Genomic DNA, 19,240 nt, shown 5'->3' on the forward strand with positions numbered 1-19,240 from the left:
TATCATCTTGTTCATTCGCCAAGGTTTTGATCGAATACGATTGATAAAACAACAGAAACATGCACAACGGTGTAAATTATTGACTCCGCCGCAACGCGCGGGTTCCCCACTAGTTATTAAAAATAAATAAATAAATAAATAGAGTAAACTCGAGTTTTACACTCTGTGATTAGCAAACGGGATCAAGTTTACACCCTATTTTGAAATCGATCAGATTTACACCCCCCCCCCCCCCCCCGTTTTCAAAATGCGTCAATCTTGGACCCTGCTGTCTGATGACATCATATTTATATTAGCTGTTATGTGAAATGACATTTATACCCTTTCGTTTTACACCCTGTAGTTTCTAACAACTGACTTTTTTAGTCCTAGCATTAGGTTAATGATCACGCCTAAATTGTTTGACCTTCCAAAGTCAAATGACCATTTAAGGTTGACCCTGCAAAGTCAAATGGCAAATTCAAGACTTGATTCACACCCCATACCTTGATTCACACCCTATACCTTGATTCACATAAGGAACAATATCCTAATGACCAATTTAAATATTCTATTATGCACAAACATTTCTTGTAATGCACAAACACAAACATTGTTCACAAACACTTTACTTTTGTAGTCGAACGCTGTCTCCTAACACTAAACTTGTGTCACTAACCCTGTTCAGAAATGCAAACTTTGACTAACATAAGGAACATGATCTGTTTCACCTTGCCAAGTCAAGTGGCAAGTTCAACCCTTGAATCACCACAGGAGCATGATCTGTTTGAGCTTGCCAAGCCAGATGGGAAATAAGGAACATATCTGTTTGACCTTTCAAGTAAAATGGCCAATGAATATTCTGTTTGGCCTATAGATGGGCATTTTGTTTAAGCATAATCAAGTCATCCATAATCTCATTTGAATTACACAATGAACCAGAGCAACTAATTAAATATTCAACACATTCTAAGTGTTTGAATTACACAGTCAACCCATGCTCTTAGTAAAAATTAGTTACTTTTTAACATCAAGATCATCAAAAACTCCCTAATACTTATAGTTTAGTTATCCTATGTAATATAATGCTATGTTCTTGGTGGTGACTAGTCAATCCTTTGATGCCTAAGTGGATACCGCAGGTTGAGGATTGGGCTACCGTAGACCATGACCACCACATGGATCATCACAACTGTGAGGGTAAAGTTCACCCACACTTCAACTGCAAAAAACCATGACAATGTTAGTCTATTATACACAAAATGGATGTTTATTGTGACCATTAATGCCCTGCATCAAAAGTGACAATCTAACTAAACTGTTAACACATTTCATTAAGCATTGTATAAAAAACACACACATTTGACTGTGCCCCCTATACACAAAATCAATTAATTGCAGGGTCGAAAGTTAATCACATTTCATTAACCCATATATCAATCTAAGTGACAATCAAAATTCTTAATTGTGATCACATTTCATTAAACCATGTATCATCTAAGGTTGGCATATTGTGTTAACCCAACCTGTTAAGACATGAACATGATAAGACATGAACCCAAAACAAGTAAACACGAACACGATACGGTATCTTATTGTGTCAGTTTTTCCAAACACAAGCACGAACCTGATAATAAACAAGTTACACGAATTGACCTGTTAGACCTGTTAAGACATGAACACGACCTGTTATTAAATATATAAACTTTACTTCTAGATATTTTTTTATTTAAAATTAAGAGTCCCACATATTTTGTTTATTTAAAATTATAAACGTGCCATTAACGGGTCTTAACAGGTTAACATGTATTTAACATGTTAAGACATGAAATTAAACATGTCTTAATGTGTCGACCTGTTATAGACATGAAACCTGTCAAGGTTAAACACAAAACATGTTAACTTCATGTGTGTTCGTGTCATGTTATGGTGTAGAAATTGTCAACCCTAGTATCATCGTCAATAACAACATCAATCAACTAATCAACAGTGACTGCTAAAGTTCTTAACCTATAGTAAACCCTGATACTGTTGATACGATAATCACCCAAAATCAGTATACCAAGCTAATACTAGATCCAAAATCATCACATTTATCCACAATTATATGAAAATGAGTTAACCGTAATAATCCATAACCTTAATCATAATGTTTGAAGTAGACATATACATGTACTCCCTCTTATTAGATTCATTATCATTATTCTGATCGGCATCCTTTTTGTTTTGATGGAGAAGACGATTTGATGGAGCTCCGGTCATCAGAGAAGTGGGTTTGAGGTTTGTCGTTGGTGTGTGAATGGTAGAGCGTAAAACCAAATGGTTTAAGAAAAGGAGGGGTTGGTTATTGATTGGGTTAAGTAAAAATGATGAGATTCTTGCCCTTTGATTGTTAATGATAAACGTTGACATTGAACAACGTTAAAGGTGGAGAGTCCAACATTGATTCATTTTGGAAACGAGGGGGTGTAATTTAATCGATTGTCAAAATAGGGTGTAAACTTGATCTCGCCTCCTACATGGTTGTCACACCCCGATTTCCACGTGTATCACTGGTGGGCCCGGTGGGGGATTACCGTGATGTAGTTGGCAACAATATAGTCAAACCACACAATTATATGAATGCACAGCGGAAGCAATAAGATAATATATTTCAACATTAAGTGTAATATCAATGTATCACCATTGTTGAAATAATAATCCACAGAGGATCAAATAATAATATCAAAAATATTGTTCAACAGACTTCAGGCATCTTAAGCTTGCGAGACTTCTAATGATGCTAAGGAGAAATCCCAGCCAATTACGCCTAGTACCTGCATTTAGTCTTTTTGGGGAAAATACGTCAGTTTACACTGGTAAATACATTCAACTGACACTTTTGTAAAATGTTTGATAAAATTGGTTTAAATGCTCAAGGCACAAACTCTTTATAACTTGGGATAATTTATAATCAAATCTTGTAAAGAATTACATGTTACTATGCGTTTGGTCGCCCGAGTCGTGTCGGGTTAAAGTTTAATAGACACACCACATAGCATATAACACCGTGGCGGGTAACCAACGGCTACACTTTTATAGTTATAGACATAATGCCGGGTGTACGCCTACACCGGGATGTCAAGGTCGTGGCCATTCGTAAACGCTGCCAAGGATATCCGGGACATGGTCATTAAGCTCCCAAAGGCTTTAAGCCAACAAAACAGTTTTTAAACGGGTCACATTGATAATACCCAACTACTAATGAGTTGGGGTCAATTGCCCGACCAAGCGGTATTTTAGATACCGTAACCCAAGCCCGTATAACGGAAAATAAGTTAAAAGTATTTACCTTTGCAAGTATAATCCTTAATTGAGTAAATCACAGATAGCTTTTACTGGTCTCCTATTCTGGAACGAAGGTTTTAAAATAACCTATTAGAATCCTAACGGGTCTTTATATTTGCCGTAGCTTAGACCGGTTGGTTTCAAAGTATAGTTTCGGTTTATTCGCGTGAAAGGCGAAAACCGTGAATGGAGTGTGATTTTGACCCAACAAGTTTGAAGACTTGTTTTACATGGGGTATAATAATCATACTCTGGATTTTGAGGTCCAAACGATATGGTTTGACCCGTTTCGGCTAACTTATGTAAACTAGTTACATAAGCCGAACCGTGCGCGCAAAAGGCGCAACGGGTAACCGTAGGAGTCCTACACTGATTTCCTTAGTCAATATGCCTTAAAGAGGTTGTGGTATCAGTAGGATACCTTCCATAATGCCCATAACGAGTTTAAGTTCATATTATGCCCCGTAGGGGTATTTTTGTCTTTTTAAAGATTATAAAAGAGGTTTTAGAGTTCTACAGGGAATCTGAGTTTCCCGAACAGTTTATAAAGTCTAAAATACTTTATTTATTATTTAAAATCAGTAGCAATTGGAATCGGGTCAAAAGACCTTGTAGAACTCAAGTTATGGCCGAAAAGGGTATATTCGGTATTTTCCGAACCGTTGCCATAACCACAGGTTATGAGCAGGTTAAAATTAATTAAAAATCTTTAAAAAATCCCAAAATATTATTTTACAACAGTGAGCAAAAGGTTTGGTGTCGAAATCCGGGTTTAGATAGGCGTTATGCTAATTGCGCTATTTTATTACTAAAGTTTCGCAATTTGCGCTAATCAGCATAACTCATATTCTGGACCTCGGATTGACGTGAAATTTTAGGGACATGCTTAGAAATCAGTAACCAAGGTCATGATCCTTTCACGTGTCCGAAATTCTCGTTTTAAATTAAAAATGGCGTTACGGTCAACTTTTAAGCATTTAACGGAAATGTGTAAAAGACTCGGACAAACAACGAACCGGTCACAGAGGGTTATACCATCATGTAACCTGGTCCTAAGAGAGTCCTAAGGCATATCTAAATCAAACTTTAACGGGTCAGAACTGAAGTCAATGCAAAAGTCAAACTTTTGCGACTTTCGGCTCCGAACCGGGTCAAAACAACAAATGGTCGGATCAAACAAGCTTAGACTAGTTTATATACTTATTATCATGTTTTATGAGTGCTCAAACAGGTTACATATCATCTACATTACAGATTATGCAAGAAATCGCAAAATGACATTTTTGTTGACTTTTTCTAAGCACGTTTGACTCGACATTTGATCTAGTTAGAATGGGAATCAGAGGGTGCCCTTTTAGGGGTTTAATGCCCACATGATTACCATCATATAACTATCTTTGATTCGACAAACCACTGGACCATTCGTGATTTATCGCAAAGTCAATCGTTAATTACGACGGATTGACTTTTAGGCTAAAACTATTGAAAAATGAAACCACAAAGGGTTAGCCAACTTACAGAAGCTTAGTGCACGACTTAGAATGATAGAGGAAAGCTTTGGAGCTCCAGAAATGATCAGAAGGTAAGTTTTGAGGTGTGTTTTCACTTATGCACAATGTATGCCTTTTATAGTGAAAGAATGGCCTCTAGATCATTACACATCAACCTACAATGGAGCATGGATGATCAGCAGGTGGCCCTGAATGCTAGGGGTCATGTAGAGGACGCCCATGCTTCATTAATTGCCTCTATGATCATTCACAAGCTCAATTAGTGCATCTGCCCATGTTTTCTGTATCTGTGTCTGTCACGCGGCCCGCATGAGAGATCAGACAACCTGTACGCAGGCCGCCTGGATCTTCATGTCAGGAAACGTATTTACAGGAGGCTCGCGGCCCGCGTTAACTTATGTGTTTCACTCAGGCGGGCCGCCTGAGGCCTGTTTTCAAAGATTTTTAAATCTTTTGTAATGATTAACCGAATCTTTGTAATTAATAACCTGACCTTTCGGGTTTGAAGGGGTAACTTTGCGATTTGGCCCTCAGTTAATTACAATTAAGGGCCTCGTGCCATTTACCCGCACTGTTAAGTCCCCGGTTAATTTAATTACTATCCGGAAAGCCTTAACTTTCATTGTTGATGTTTTTAATCCTTCTCGTACGAATTTGATCATAACTTTCTCGTTTTAAAACGGAACTTCGCGAAATTTATATAGTACATTCTAGTGAGCGTATTTTACTGTTACAAAGCCTCGGGTTCGCCAAAGGGTCACTCAGAGGTATAATTAAACATGTTGACACAGTTAACCCCTGTAGCTCGTAATCTCTCACTTTCTTCTGCGTTTCGCTTCCGTACGATCCATGATTTATTCGTTTGAAGGTACGAGCATCGTTTAGGGTTACTATACAGTATATTTACCCTTTGTTGACATTTATAACTCTCGAATTTACATACTTTCAAGGTTTGTCAACTTTAGTCCTTTATTTAATATTTAATGCCACGTGTAAACTCATGACACGTGTTAACACATTATTGGACACAAAATTTCGAGGTGTTACATCCTCACCCCCTTAAAATAAATCTCGACCCGAGATTTACTCAAACAAATAAGGGTATTTCTCTTTCATCGTGGCTTCAACTTCCCACGTGAATTCGGGACCTCTACGGGCATCCCACTTGACCTTTACTATAGGTACATGCTTCCTTCGAAGCTTCTTTACCTATCGATCTTCAATCGACAAAGGTTTTTCCACAAATTTTAAGCTCTCATCTATATGCACATCTGTGTGTGGGATCACCAATGACTCATCAGCGAAACACTTCTTTAGATTACAGATGTGGAACACATTGTGAATTCCATTGAGCTCCTCCGGTAAGTTTAGCTTATAGGCAACTGACCCGACCCGTTCAATAACCTCGAAAGGGCCTATGTATCTCGGGCTTAGTTTGCCTTTCTTACCGAAACGCATCACCCCCTTCCAGGGTGATACTTTAAGTAGCACCTTTTCACCTACTTCGAAGTGAAAATCTTTACGCTTTGGATCCGTGTAACTCTTCTGCCTATCTCGGGCAGCTTTGAGACGGTCTCGAATCTGGACAATCTTGTCCGTCGTCTCGAAGACTATCTCTGGTCCTGATAACTGGACATCTCCAACTTCCGCCCAACAAACAGGCGATCGACACTTTCTACCGTATAATGCCTCGAAAGGCGCAGCCTTAATGCTGGTATGGTAGCTATTGTTGTAGGAGAATTCGATTAGTGGTAGGTTCTTATCCCAACTACCACCCAAATCGATAGCACATGCACGCAGCATGTCTTCCAACGTTTGAATAGTACGCTCACTCTGACCGTCTGTCTGAGGATGGTAAGCCGTACTAAAATTCAAACGTGTGCCCAAAGATTGCTGGAAGCTCTTCCAGAAATGTGACGTGTACCTAGTATCTCTGTCGGAGATAAGAGACACAGGTATGCCATGCAAGGCTACAATCTTATCAACGTATAACTGGGCTAACATATCGGAGCTATAAGTCTCCTTGATGGGTAAGAAATGCGCTGATTTAGTCAGCCTATCAATGATAACCCATATTGTGTCATTTCCTTTCCTCGTCTTGGGTAACTTGGTAATAAAATCCATAGTTACACATTCCCACTTCCATTCAGGAAGTTCAGGCTGTTGTAGCAAGCCAGATGGCTTTTGATGCTCAGCCTTGACTTGCGCACAAGTTAAGCATTTAGCTACATAAGCGGCTACATACTTTTTCAAGCCTATCCACCAATAATTTGCCTTTAGATCCTGATACATCTTATCAGCTCCCGGGTGAACAGAATACTTGGAACTATGGGCTTCCTGGAGGATAACATCTCGTAGTCCTCCATAAATCGGAACCCATATTCGTCCATTCAAACGTAAAATTCCGTCCTTGCTAAGAGTTAACTGCTCCTCAGTTACTCCTAACTTTTCTTTAGGATAATTAGCTTCCAACACAGCCTCTCGCTGTGCAGCTAATATCCTTTCAATCAAATTATTCTTCACTTCAATGCTCTTGGCATTGATTCGGATGGGTTTCACCCTTTCCTTTCTACTCAGGGCATCAGCGACTACATTCGCCTTACCGGGATGATATCTAATTTCACAATCATAATCATTTAAATTTTCCATCCAACGGCGTTGCCTCATGTTTAACTCCTTCTGATTAAACAGATGTTGAAGGCTCTTATGATCAGAGTAGATCACAAACTTGATACCATACAGGTAATGCCTCCACAGTTTTAGTGCGAACACAACGGCACCCAGCTCCAAGTCATGGGTGGTGTAATTCTTCTCGTGCACCTTTAACTGTCTTGAAGCATAGGCAATGACTTTGCCTTTCTGCATGAGCACACATCCCATGCCAGTGTGTGATGCGTCGCAGTAAACTACGAACTCCTCGGTACCTTCCGGTAGTGTCAACACAGGGGCGTTGCTCAGCTTTTGCTTTAAAATATCAAAGGACTCTTGTTGCTTAGGGCCCCAAACAAACTTTTCCTTCTTCTTGGTCAAGGAAGTTAAGGGCGCAGCAATCCTTGAAAAATTTTCAATGAATCGCCTGTAGTATCCTGCTAACCCCAGGAAACTACGAATCTCAGTAGGCGTCTTTGGCTCTGCCAATTCATGACAGCCTCTACTTTAGCAGGATCCACCTGGATACCACGCTCGCTGACAACGTGTCCTAAAAATTGGACTGCTCGTAGCCAGAATTCGCACTTGGAGAATTTGGCATAGAGTTTCTCATGATGTAGCAGCTTGAGAATACAGCGAAGGTGTTTCTCATGGTCAGCTCGGTTCTTCGAGTATATAAGAATGTCTTCGATGAAAACGATGACAAATTTGTCCAAGTACGGCTTGCGGACGCGATTCATGAGATCCATGAACGCAGCCGGTGCATTTGTGAGCCCAAAAGGCATCACTAGGAACTCGTAGTGACCGTAGCGAGTCCTAAATGCGGTTTTATGTACGTCTTCATCTCTGACTTTCAGTTAATGGTAGCCTGACCTCAAGTCAATCTTCGAAAAATAACTTGCCCCTTGTAACTGATCGAACAAATCGTCGATCCTCGGCAAGGGATATCTATTCTTTATCGTGACCTTATTAAGTTCGCGATAATCGATGCACAGACGCATCGATCCGTCCTTCTTCTTAACAAACAGGACAGGTGCTCCCCAGGGAGACGAACTAGGTTTGATGAAACCTTTAGCCAGTAGTTCATCCAGCTGGGTCCTTAACTCCTTCATCTCGGTTGGTGCTAGCCTGTAAGGTGCTCTAGCAATAGGTGCCGCTCCAGGGATGATATCGATCCTGAATTCCACTTGCCTATCTGGTGGCAACCCAGGTAGATCTTCAGGGAAAACTTCTGGATACTCCGAAATGACGGGAATGTCTTCTATCTTCGGTTTAGACTCTTCAATAATCACCTGTGCCATGTAAATGACACAACCTTTCTTTAGACATTTTGAAGCCTTGAGCATAGTCACTTGCTCAGGCAATCCGTACTGGGTATCTCCCCGAATGGTAAGCGATTCACCAGCCGGAGTCTTTATCACTATCTGCTTTCTGTTGCAGACGATTTGGGCCTGGTTGTGAGATAACCAGTCCATACCCAATACTAGGTCAAAACCGGCCAATTTAAAGGGAAGTAGAGATAGAGGAAAAGAGTGGTTCTTAATGGATATCACACATCCATCTAACACAGTGGAGACGGTTTCTATGGTGCCATCTGCTAGCTCTACCTCGTAATTCACATTTATGTTACGCCCCATTTTTACTAATTTCGACGTATAACATAAGTTAAGAAAATTTTTGAAAATTTCGTCATGACCTATTCGTTTCAAACCACAACAACCTGTTTTACAAACCAAACTTCCAAGTTTAATAGTTATGACGAAACTTCTAAAAACAAAAGACTACATAGAACACAACACGACTATTACTACTAAAAATTTTCCAACGACAAGTACAAAACACCACAATTGACCCATTCAAAACAAAGTCTTATTAACGGAAGCGTGTGGTAGGCGTAATCCAAGTGTGCACGTTCCAAGCCATCCTTATGCCTAAGTCGAGGATTTACCTACATACAATAAATTTAAAAGTTAGTTTCATTAAGCATTACACTTACAATACCATTTACTTTTCGCTTTTCTCCAATATCGTTACTATCATTAAGCATTCGACTTACCCATTAAATGGGTAACTTGTAACCTCATGAAGAGATTCAAGCATACATATCACAACCCGATATCAACGGATTGGATTGCATTCACCATAAGCCTAACATTTCCCCCGCATAGCGAGTTGAGCTTCATACCTCAAATCTTCTCGCTTACATGACCACCCACCGTAGGCGGGTGATCTCATATTCTTCTTCGACCCGGTTACATGAACCGGTCGACTAGCATAGCATAGCATATTTCCTTATTAGCTTTAACAATCCACAAGGGATTTATCATTATCTACTAGCACCATAATTACTACAACATAGTATGACACTATAATAAAAATTGCCCAACACAAGTATTAATATCTATATGTAAACTTTTGTATGTAACGGAACATACCTCGATCTTGTGAACCTTCCGTTTTCTTAGCACTTGAGCCTTCTTCCTTCACGCCTATACCAATACATAATTTCATTCTTTTAGTACCCGATTTCATTTCGTTATTTCCTCTATATTACACATAATTGTTCTTTCAAGCATTTCATCAAACACCTTGTGTGCGTTACACTAAATAAGCATAATGTACAATTATTTGAAGCATAGTTTACTAATTCATCTATATATCATCATTATTCATCCAATTTTCTTAAAACTCTTTACTCTACATCAAATTGTCTAGCATTCAAGTAATTCAAACAAGATCATACAACAAGAATACATGAATTCATAATCACTATGATACTTGTTAACCATGACACAATTTCACCAAGTGGGTTTCTTTCAATTAACTAAAATTAAGCATGATTCCTACACTAGGGAGTGCCTTTATCATCTAAACAACACAAATCATGCCACGGATCTTGTTCGGGTCGAAACCCCTTTCTCTAAAATTCACCAAATTCAAAAATTCGACTTACCAATCTACTAGATATGCTTAGATGGCTGGATTTTTAGAACATGCAATAGACAAATCTTGGTTTCTCCTTGCCAATTGATGAGTTTTTGCAAGAACAAGGAAGACCCTTGTTTCCTCCTGCCCTAGCTCGACCCCAACGCACGTACAGGGGTTGTATTTGGGTTTTCCCACTTAATTAACCCTTAATACTTGTACATTTACATGTTACCCCCTTTTAGTTTTGATGTATTTATAAACAATAACCTAAAAACCATCATATTAAGCATCATATTACCATTCACTTAAATTTTATGATATTTTATTGTCAATTATCGCGTTTTTCGTTTTTGGGGTGTTACAAGTCCACCCCCCTTAAAGGAGGTTTCGTCCCCGAAACCTGAACATATAATAATTTTAAGCGTGTACATACCAAAGAGAAATGGATAGTGTTTCCTCATTTCATCTTCCGGTTCCCATGTGAGTTCTGACCCCTTACGGTGCAGCCATTGTACCAACACTTGCCGGACAGTCTTGTTGCGGAGCTTCTTTACCTTGACATCTTTAATGGCTACTGGTCTTTCGACATAATTCAACCCCTCGTCTAACTCGATGTCATCGAGAGGTACTAATGCAGTTTCATCCGCAAGACACTTCCTCAACTGTGATACGTGGAAGGTATTGTGAATTCCGTCTAGGGTAGGCGGTAATTCTAATCGATATGCAACCCTCCCAACTCGAGCCAAGATTTTAAACGGTCCGATATATCGAGGGCCTAACTTACCCCGTTTACGAAAACGAATAATGCCCTTCCACGGCGACACCTTTAATAGAACAAAATCTCCAACTTGAAACTCGATAGGGCGCTTCCTCTTGTCTGTATAAGCTTTTTGTCGATCTTGCGCTGCCTTCAGACGAGCCCTTATCAATTCAATCTTTTCATTTGTTAAGGCAATTAAGTCATTTGGCGCGAGCTCCCTTTGTCCCACTTCACCCCAACATACAGGAGTTCTACATTTTCTTCCGTACAGGAGTTCATAAGGGGCCATCTTAATGCCACTATGATAACTATTATTATAAGAGAATTCCACTAGCGGTAAATGGTCATCCCAATTTCCTCCAAAATCTAAAGCACACGCCCTCAACATATCGATAAGTGTTTGGATGGTTCTTTCTGACTGACCGTCAGTTTGAGGGTGGTAGGCGGTACTTATGTGCAACCTCGTTCCCACACTCTCATGAAATCTTTGCCAGTAGCGAGAGGTGAATCTAGTATCACGATCCGAGATGATTGATACGGGCACCCCGTGTCGAGATACGACTTCGTTCATGTAGACCTCCGCCATCTTTTCGGAAGAATAAGCTTCTTTAATGGGTAGGAAATGGGCGCTTTTCGTAAGTCGATCTACGATTACCCATATTGTATCATGCCCCCTTTTCGTTCTTGGAAGCTTGGTTACCAAATCCATTGTTAGTTCCTCCCACTTCCACAACGGTATCCCCAAGGGTTGTGATTCCCCGTAGGGCTTTTGGTGTTCCGCCTTCACTTGAGAGCACGTTAAGCATTTTGCGACATACTTAACGATATCGCGTTTCATGCCCGGCCACCAATAATTGGTTTTTAGATCTTGATACATCTTTGTAGCCCCAGGGTGGACTGAATAACGTGACTTATGTACTTCGTCGAGTAGTGCGGCCTTGACTTCATAAAATCGGGGTATCCAGATTCGGCCGAATCGCGTTTTGAGTCCGGTCGAATCTTCTTCTAATTTATCAATTACGCCTTTTAATCTTTCTTTCTTTAAGTCTTCTTTTCCAAGAGACTTTATTTGAGATTCACGTATCGTTTCGAACAATCGTGGCGTAACTATCATCTTCATGGACTTTACACGGAGAGGAGACGGATACTCTTTTCGGCTTAACGCATCGGCTACCACGTTTGCTTTCCCCGGGTGATAGAGGATATCACAATCATAATCTTTGATAAGTTCCAGCTATCTTCGTTGCCTCATATTCAAATCTTTCTGCTCAAAGAAATACTTGAGGCTTTTATGATCCGAGTAAATCGTACATTTCGTACCGTATAGGTAGTGCCTCCAGACTTTTAAGGCGAACACTACCGCTGCCAATTCCAAATCATGTGTTGGGTAGTTTACCTCGTGAGGCTTTAATTGCCGCGAAGCATATGCAATAACCTTTCCCCTTTGCATCAAAACACAACCTAACCCCTGGTGTGAAGCATCTGAATAAACAACCAGGTCTTCAGTTCCATCTGGTAATGTCAGGACCGGAGGACTCGACAACCTCTCCTTTAGTATACGAAAGGCCTCTTCCTGTTCCTTACCCCACACAAACTTTTCTTTCTTTCTCGTCAGCCTGCTTAAGGGTAGAGCTATCCTTGAGAAATCCTGTATGAACCGCCTATAGTATCCCGCGAGGCCTAGGAAACTCCTTATTTCAGTCGGGCTTTTTGGGGAAAGCCATCTCACTACAGCATCAATCTTTGATGGATCCACTAAAACACCTTCCGCATTAATCACGTGGCCTAAAAACTGCACTTCCCTGAGCCAGAAGGCGCATTTTGAAAATTTTGCGTAAAGTTTCTCCTTGCGGAGAATTTCGAGTACTTCGCGCAAATGCCTTGCATGCTCAGCTTTGCTTCGCGAGTAGACTAGGATATCATCTATGAACACGATTACCGATTTGTCTAACATGGGTCGGCACACCCGGTTCATAAGATCCATAAACGCAGCCGGCGCGTTCGTCAATCCGAACGACATGACTAGAAATTCATAGTGCCCGTAACGGGTTCTAAATGCAGTCTTTGGAATATCCTCTTCCCGTACTCTAACTTGATGGTACCCCGAACGCAGGTCTATCTTGGAGAACCAGCTCGCCCCTTGTAATTGATCGAAAAGGTCGTCGATTCTCGGTAAAGGGTAGCGGTTCTTTATGGTCAGTTTGTTTAATTCTCTATAGTCGATGCACATACGCATCGACCCGTCTTTCTTTTTAACAAAAAGGACGGGTGCTCCCTAAGGCGACACACTTGGGCGTATAAAGCCTTTATCTAGAAGATCTTGCAACTGTGTCATCAGTTCTCGCATCTCGGTGGGAGCAAGTCTATAGGGAGCTTTTGCAACTGGCTTCGCGTCCGGGTTTAATTCGATGCGAAACTCTATCTCCCTTTCGGGAGGAAGTCCCGGCAATTCTTCCGGGAATACATCCGGAAATTCGTTCACGACCTCAACGTCTTCAAGCTTCGGGAGAGTTTGTTGGGCATCTCCTACATAAGCTAAGTATGCTCTACTCCCGTTAAGTACGTACTTATAAGCTTGGACCAAGGTACACAACTTGGTTTCCACGTTTCTCTCTCCTTGAATACTTAATTGCTTTCCACTTGGAGCTTGAATAACCATTACCTTGGTTTCACAGTTAATCTCCACATGGTGTCGCGCCAACCAATCCATCCCCACGATCATTTTGAATTCCCCCAAAACCATGGGTATCAGGTCGATGTCAAATTCTTCATCTTCTATAGTGAATTTACAATTTCTACAAACCTCATGTAACATATACATCTTGCTATCGGCTATTTCTACTTCTAAAGGTATTGGCATTCGTTCGATCTTAAAGGACAGATGTTGTATAATTTCATTCGAAATAAATGACATAGTAGCTCCAGTATCGAATAGCACATAAACCGGTATGGAGTTTAGTAAAAAGATACCTGAAATCACATTCGGGTGAGACTTGGCTTCTTCGGATGTAATTTGGAACATTCTACCCTTGGCCCTAGAACCTTCTTGTTTCTTATCTTCCTTCTTCGACTCTTGCTGGAGTTTCGGGCACTCAGATTTGATGTGCCCTTTTTCGAAACAGTTGAAGCAAGTTTTTGGGCTATTCGGACATTGATAAGATGAGTGTCCCTCCTTACCGCATTTGTAACACCCTTTCTTGCCTAACAAACATTCCCCCGTATGAAGTTTTCCACAAGTCTTGCACGGCGTGATACCACTCTTCGACTTATCCTTTCTTCCTTGCTCTTGATACTTCCCCTTTTTGGTCGGGGTCGAATTTCCACCTTTTTCATTGGGTCTCTTTTCTCCACGCTCTTCTTGCCTCTTGATCTCGATTTCTCTATCCCGCGCTAGATTGATGAGCTCATCAAGAGTCTCACACTTCGAGGGAGTGATGAATTCCCTAAATTCTGCCTTTAACACGCCATAAAAGCGGTTAATCTTCATCCTTTCAGTTTGCACAAACTCTCCACAAAACTTTATCTTATCCAAGAAGGTGTTTGATATCTCATTTATCGTCTCGTTCTTCTGTCGGAGGCGTAAGAAATCCTCTTGAATCTTATCAACGGCGGACTGAGGGCAGTGATATTTCATGAAAGGATCCTTAAACTCTTGCCAGGTCATTGTTTGGAGCCTTTCTTCACCTATCTCTTTATTGTGTGCATCCCACCAATCTTTTGCCTGAAAAGTGAGTTGGCCGGTGGCGAACATCACCTTATCTTCGTTATCACAACGACTTCGAATGAAAACCGCTTCTATATTTGAAATCCATCTTTGGCATGCGATCGGATCAATTTTACCATCATACGTTGCCGGATTGCACGCCATAAAGTCTTTATACGTGCATCGTCGTTCCTTGCCTTTACTTCTAGACCCCTCAATTAGTTCTTTCAGTTCCTCGATCTTACTGGTCATCATAGCATCCACAACCCCCAGAACTCGGCTTTCTACCTCTTGAGCCAACCGTGGAAGATTGGCTTGCATAACCCCTTCCGCTACTTCCGTAACCTTGTTCTCGAACGCTTCTTGTCTAGCCACATCGTCATTATCATTAACGTTGCTTGCATCAGCCATCTATACAATAGCATATTTTCGTTTAATACAAATCACAAACTTTCGGTATATATCATTGTTCATTAATCAGCATTTACTTATTCCATTTCATGTCATTTGCTTCATTTCTTTTGATTCTTACGAATCCATTCTCGTTGTGATCGCTAATTGTGATTACATACACTTGTTAAATCTAATATAGACACTACGTAACCATGAAATAAGATTTCGGACAAACCGGTAACACAAAGCATGAAAAATAAAACAATTTCAGCGTTTCGGCATTATGTAAGCCGTCGGCGACGGCTATGTGCCCGTCGGCGACGGGCTTGAATGATGGCCGTCGGACATCTTTTCCCGTCGGCAGGTAGTTTGGGCGTCGGACCAAATGATGCCGTCGGCGACGGGGGTTAACCCGTCGGCGACGGGCTTCCTTTTTGCAAAAACGCTGCAGTTCTTTGTTTTATCATTTTGGCTCTTTCTCGAGTCCAATTTCCAGCTGCACTGGTCTCGTGACCTCTTATTCCACCCCAACATCATTTTATAGCATACATAGCTTAAAACATTAACCGTGAATAAGTTATACATTCTTATACTAGACGTATAGTCAAAGCTTTACCTCGTTGACGATCTCGGAGCGAGCACACTTTTGCGTGAGCCAGAGGTTTGAGTTCAAGCATTATCATCCCCGCTCGAATCCCTCAAACCTTGGCTCTGATACCAACTTGTTACGCCCCATTTTTACTAATTTCGACGTATAACATAAGTTAAGAAAATTTTTGAAAATTTCGTCATGACCTATTCGTTTCAAACCACAACAACCTGTTTTACAAACCAAACTTCCAAGTTTAATAGTTATGACGAAACTTCTAAAAACAAAAGACTACATAGAACACAACACGACTATTACTACTAAAAATTTTCCAACGACAAGTACAAAACACCACAATTGACCCATTCAAAACAAAGTCTTATTAACGGAAGCGTGTGGTAGGCGTAATCCAAGTGCGCACGTTCCAAGCCATCCTTATGCCTAAGTCGAGGATTTACCTACATACAATAAATTTAAAAGTTAGTTTCATTAAGCATTACACTTACAATACCATTTACTTTTCGCTTTTCTCCAATATCGTTACTATCATTAAGCATTCGACTTACCCATTAAATGGGTAACTTGTAACCTCATGAAGAGATTCAAGCATACATATCACAACCCGATATCAACGGATTGGATTGCATTCACCATAAGCCTAACATTTCCCCCGCATAGCGGGTTGAGCTTCATACCTCAAATCTTCTCGCTTACATGACCACCCACCGTAGGCGGGTGATCTCATATTCTTCTTCGACCCGGTTACATGAACCGGTCGACTAGCATAGCATAGCATATTTCCTTATTAGCTTTAACAATCCACAAGGGATTTATCATTATCTACTAGCACCATAATTACTACAACATAGTATGACACTATAATGAAAATTGCCCAACACAAGTATTAATATCTATATGTAAACTTTTGTATGTAACGGAACATACCTCGATCTTGTGAACCTTCCGTTTTCTTAGCACTTGAGCCTTCTTCCTTCACGCCTATACCAATACATAATTTCATTCTTTTAGTACCCGATTTCATTTCGTTATTTCCTCTATATTACACATAATTGTTCTTTCAAGCATTTCATCAAACACCTTGTGTGCGTTACACTAAATAAGCATAATGTACAATTATTTGAAGCATAGTTTACTAATTCATCTATATATCATCATTATTCATCCAATTTTCTTAAAACTCTTTACTCTACATCAAATTGTCTAGCATTCAAGTAATTCAAACAAGATCATACAACAAGAATACATGAATTCATAATCACTATGATACTTGTTAACCATGACACAATTTCACCAAGTGGGTTTCTTTCAATTAACTAAAATTAAGCATGATTCCTACACTAGGGAGTGCCCCTATCATCTAAACAACACAAATCATGCCACGGATCTTGTTCGGGTCGAAACCCCTTTTCTCTAAAATTCACCAAATTCAAAAATTCGACTTACCAATCTACTAGATATGCTTAGATGGCTGGATTTTTAGAACATGCAATAGACAAATCTTGGTTTCTCCTTGCCAATTGATGAGTTTTTGCAAGAACAAGGAAGACCCTTGTTTCCTCCTGCCCTAGCTCGACCCCAACGCACGTACAGGGGTTGTATTTGGGTTTTCCCACTTAATTAACCCTTACTACTTGTACATTTACATGTTACCCCCTTTTAGTTTTGATGTATTTATAAACAATAACCTAAAAACCATCATATTAAGCATCATATTACCATTAACTTAAATTTTATGATATTTTATTGTCAATTATCGCGTTTTTCGTTTTTGGGGTGTTACAATTTAAGGTTTTGACAGGCATATTCAGCAATTTGCAAAATTTATGATCTACGAAAGACTTATCAGCGCCTGAATCAAAAAGTACTCTTGCAAATATATGATTTACGAGAAAAGTACCTGTGATCACGTTGTCATCCAGCACTGCTTCTTTCGCCTCCATCCTGAAGACTCTAGCATTGTTCTTCTTGCCTTCTTCAGGCTTCTTGGCATACTTAGGGCAATTGCTTTTAATGTGCCCCTTCTCGCTGCAGTTATAGCAGGTTGCATCCTTTATCTTCTTGCAGTCCACAGTCTTGTGGTCCTTGGACTTGCACAACCCGCAAGCATACGACCTCGACTGAGTCTGCGAGTTTGACTCGAGCCTACACTTCCCAAAGTGATGTCTCTTGCAAGTCTTGCACTTGGGCTTCTCACCAGTCTGTTGCCCATCTTTCCTTGACTCCGACCCTCTCTTGTTATCACCGTTTCCACGGTGTTTCTTGCTCGACCTCCATGAAGTTTCATCTTCACGCTTTCTCTTTTCAACTTCTTTGTTCCTTAGCGATCTTTGTCGGACCGCATCCAAAGTAAGGGACAAAGATATGTCTGCTACTGATCGAAAGGTCGCTGGCCGAGAGGCCTTCACGCTTGCCTTTATTTCGGGGGCTAACCCGCCGATGAAACGAGCGATTCTCTTTGGCTCCGGGGTTACCAAATATGGAACCAACCGAGACATCATGTTGAAGCTCGTTAGGTAAGCTTGGCAGTCAAGGTTTGTCATCACCAATGATAGAAAATCGGATTCTATCTTTTCCACCTCATGTTGAGGGCAGTAATTCTCCTTGATGAGAGAAACGAATTCCTCCCATGTCATGCTGTATAGAACAGCCTTTCCCGAGGCCTGAACCAACGCCCTCCACCAAGCCAGGGCCTCGCCCTTGAAAGATTGAGACACAAACTTTACCACGTCTCTTTCCGCACAGCCGCTGATGTCCACCACGGTGTCCATCTCGTCAAGCCATGTCATACAATCGACCGCTCCTTTCTCCCCGTTGAAATCTCGGGGCTTGCATGATACAAAGTATTTGTAGGTGCAGCCTCTGGCGCGAGATGCGTCAGTATATACTCTTTCTTGATGGACACTGTTTTCATTGGACGAATGATTATCATCGTCCTTTTTAGGCTTGGACAGCGGTTTGCTGTGAGATTTTGTGTGGGTCTTCGGCTTGGAGTGTGGTTTGGATATAGTTTGGCTCCGAGATTCAGTATATTCCTCATATTGTCGATCCAGAGCTGCCTTGACAGCGTTATCGACAAGAGCTTTTAACTCTGCGCCCGTCAGATGAACTTGGGCGTTATCATATTCGTCTTCCTTCGAGTGGCTATTTTCTCCACTAGGGTCAGCCATGGTAACTTGAATCTGTTACAGAAGATAACGAAAATTTTATTTAGGAGTTTATTATGGAATTGTCTTTTATGGCAATTCATTAACCATGGTAACAAAGACCATATCTGGTTAATTTGTTACTCACTTTTATTTAGGATTTGAACATACTTATCCTAATTACAAATAATATTGCTAGTGGCATAAAAGCCTAGTCACGAGGACGTTATTATAATG

General features: G+C 40.6%; 1 protein-coding gene and 1 long non-coding RNA gene across 5 annotated transcripts; both read right to left on the reverse strand.

Annotated features, from left to right (window-relative positions):
- Positions 1-915: 915 nt before the first annotated feature.
- Positions 916-2,438, reverse strand: LOC118480195. The gene is made up of 2 exons (XR_004861818.1): positions 2,119-2,438; positions 916-1,201 (listed from the first exon to the last, which is right to left on the reverse strand). It is a non-coding gene; the product is annotated as an uncharacterized LOC118480195 (long non-coding RNA).
- Positions 2,439-9,131: 6,693 nt separating this feature from the next.
- Positions 9,132-17,478, reverse strand: LOC110939935. 4 transcript variants are annotated; one of them, XM_022181503.2, is made up of 5 exons: positions 17,304-17,478; positions 16,785-16,838; positions 14,125-15,268; positions 9,902-9,955; positions 9,132-9,414 (listed from the first exon to the last, which is right to left on the reverse strand). In XM_022181503.2, the coding sequence occupies exons 3-5, from the start codon at positions 15,266-15,268 to the stop codon at positions 9,398-9,400; spliced, it is 1,215 nt and encodes a 404-aa protein (XP_022037195.1). In that variant the 5' UTR covers positions 16,785-16,838; positions 17,304-17,478; the 3' UTR covers positions 9,132-9,397. The 4 variants fall into 4 exon arrangements, 1 of the variants encoding a protein (XP_022037195.1); XR_002592642.2 differs by lacking the exon at positions 14,125-15,268 and having other exon boundaries at positions 9,397-9,414; positions 17,304-17,472; XR_002592635.2 differs by lacking the exons at positions 14,125-15,268; positions 16,785-16,838; positions 17,304-17,478 and adding an exon at positions 10,420-10,580.
- Positions 17,479-19,240: the final 1,762 nt, after the last annotated feature.

The sequence above is a fragment of the Helianthus annuus genome, chromosome 1 (genome assembly GCF_002127325.2).
Source record: "Helianthus annuus cultivar XRQ/B chromosome 1, HanXRQr2.0-SUNRISE, whole genome shotgun sequence".
NCBI classification, from domain to species: domain Eukaryota; kingdom Viridiplantae; phylum Streptophyta; class Magnoliopsida; order Asterales; family Asteraceae; genus Helianthus; species Helianthus annuus.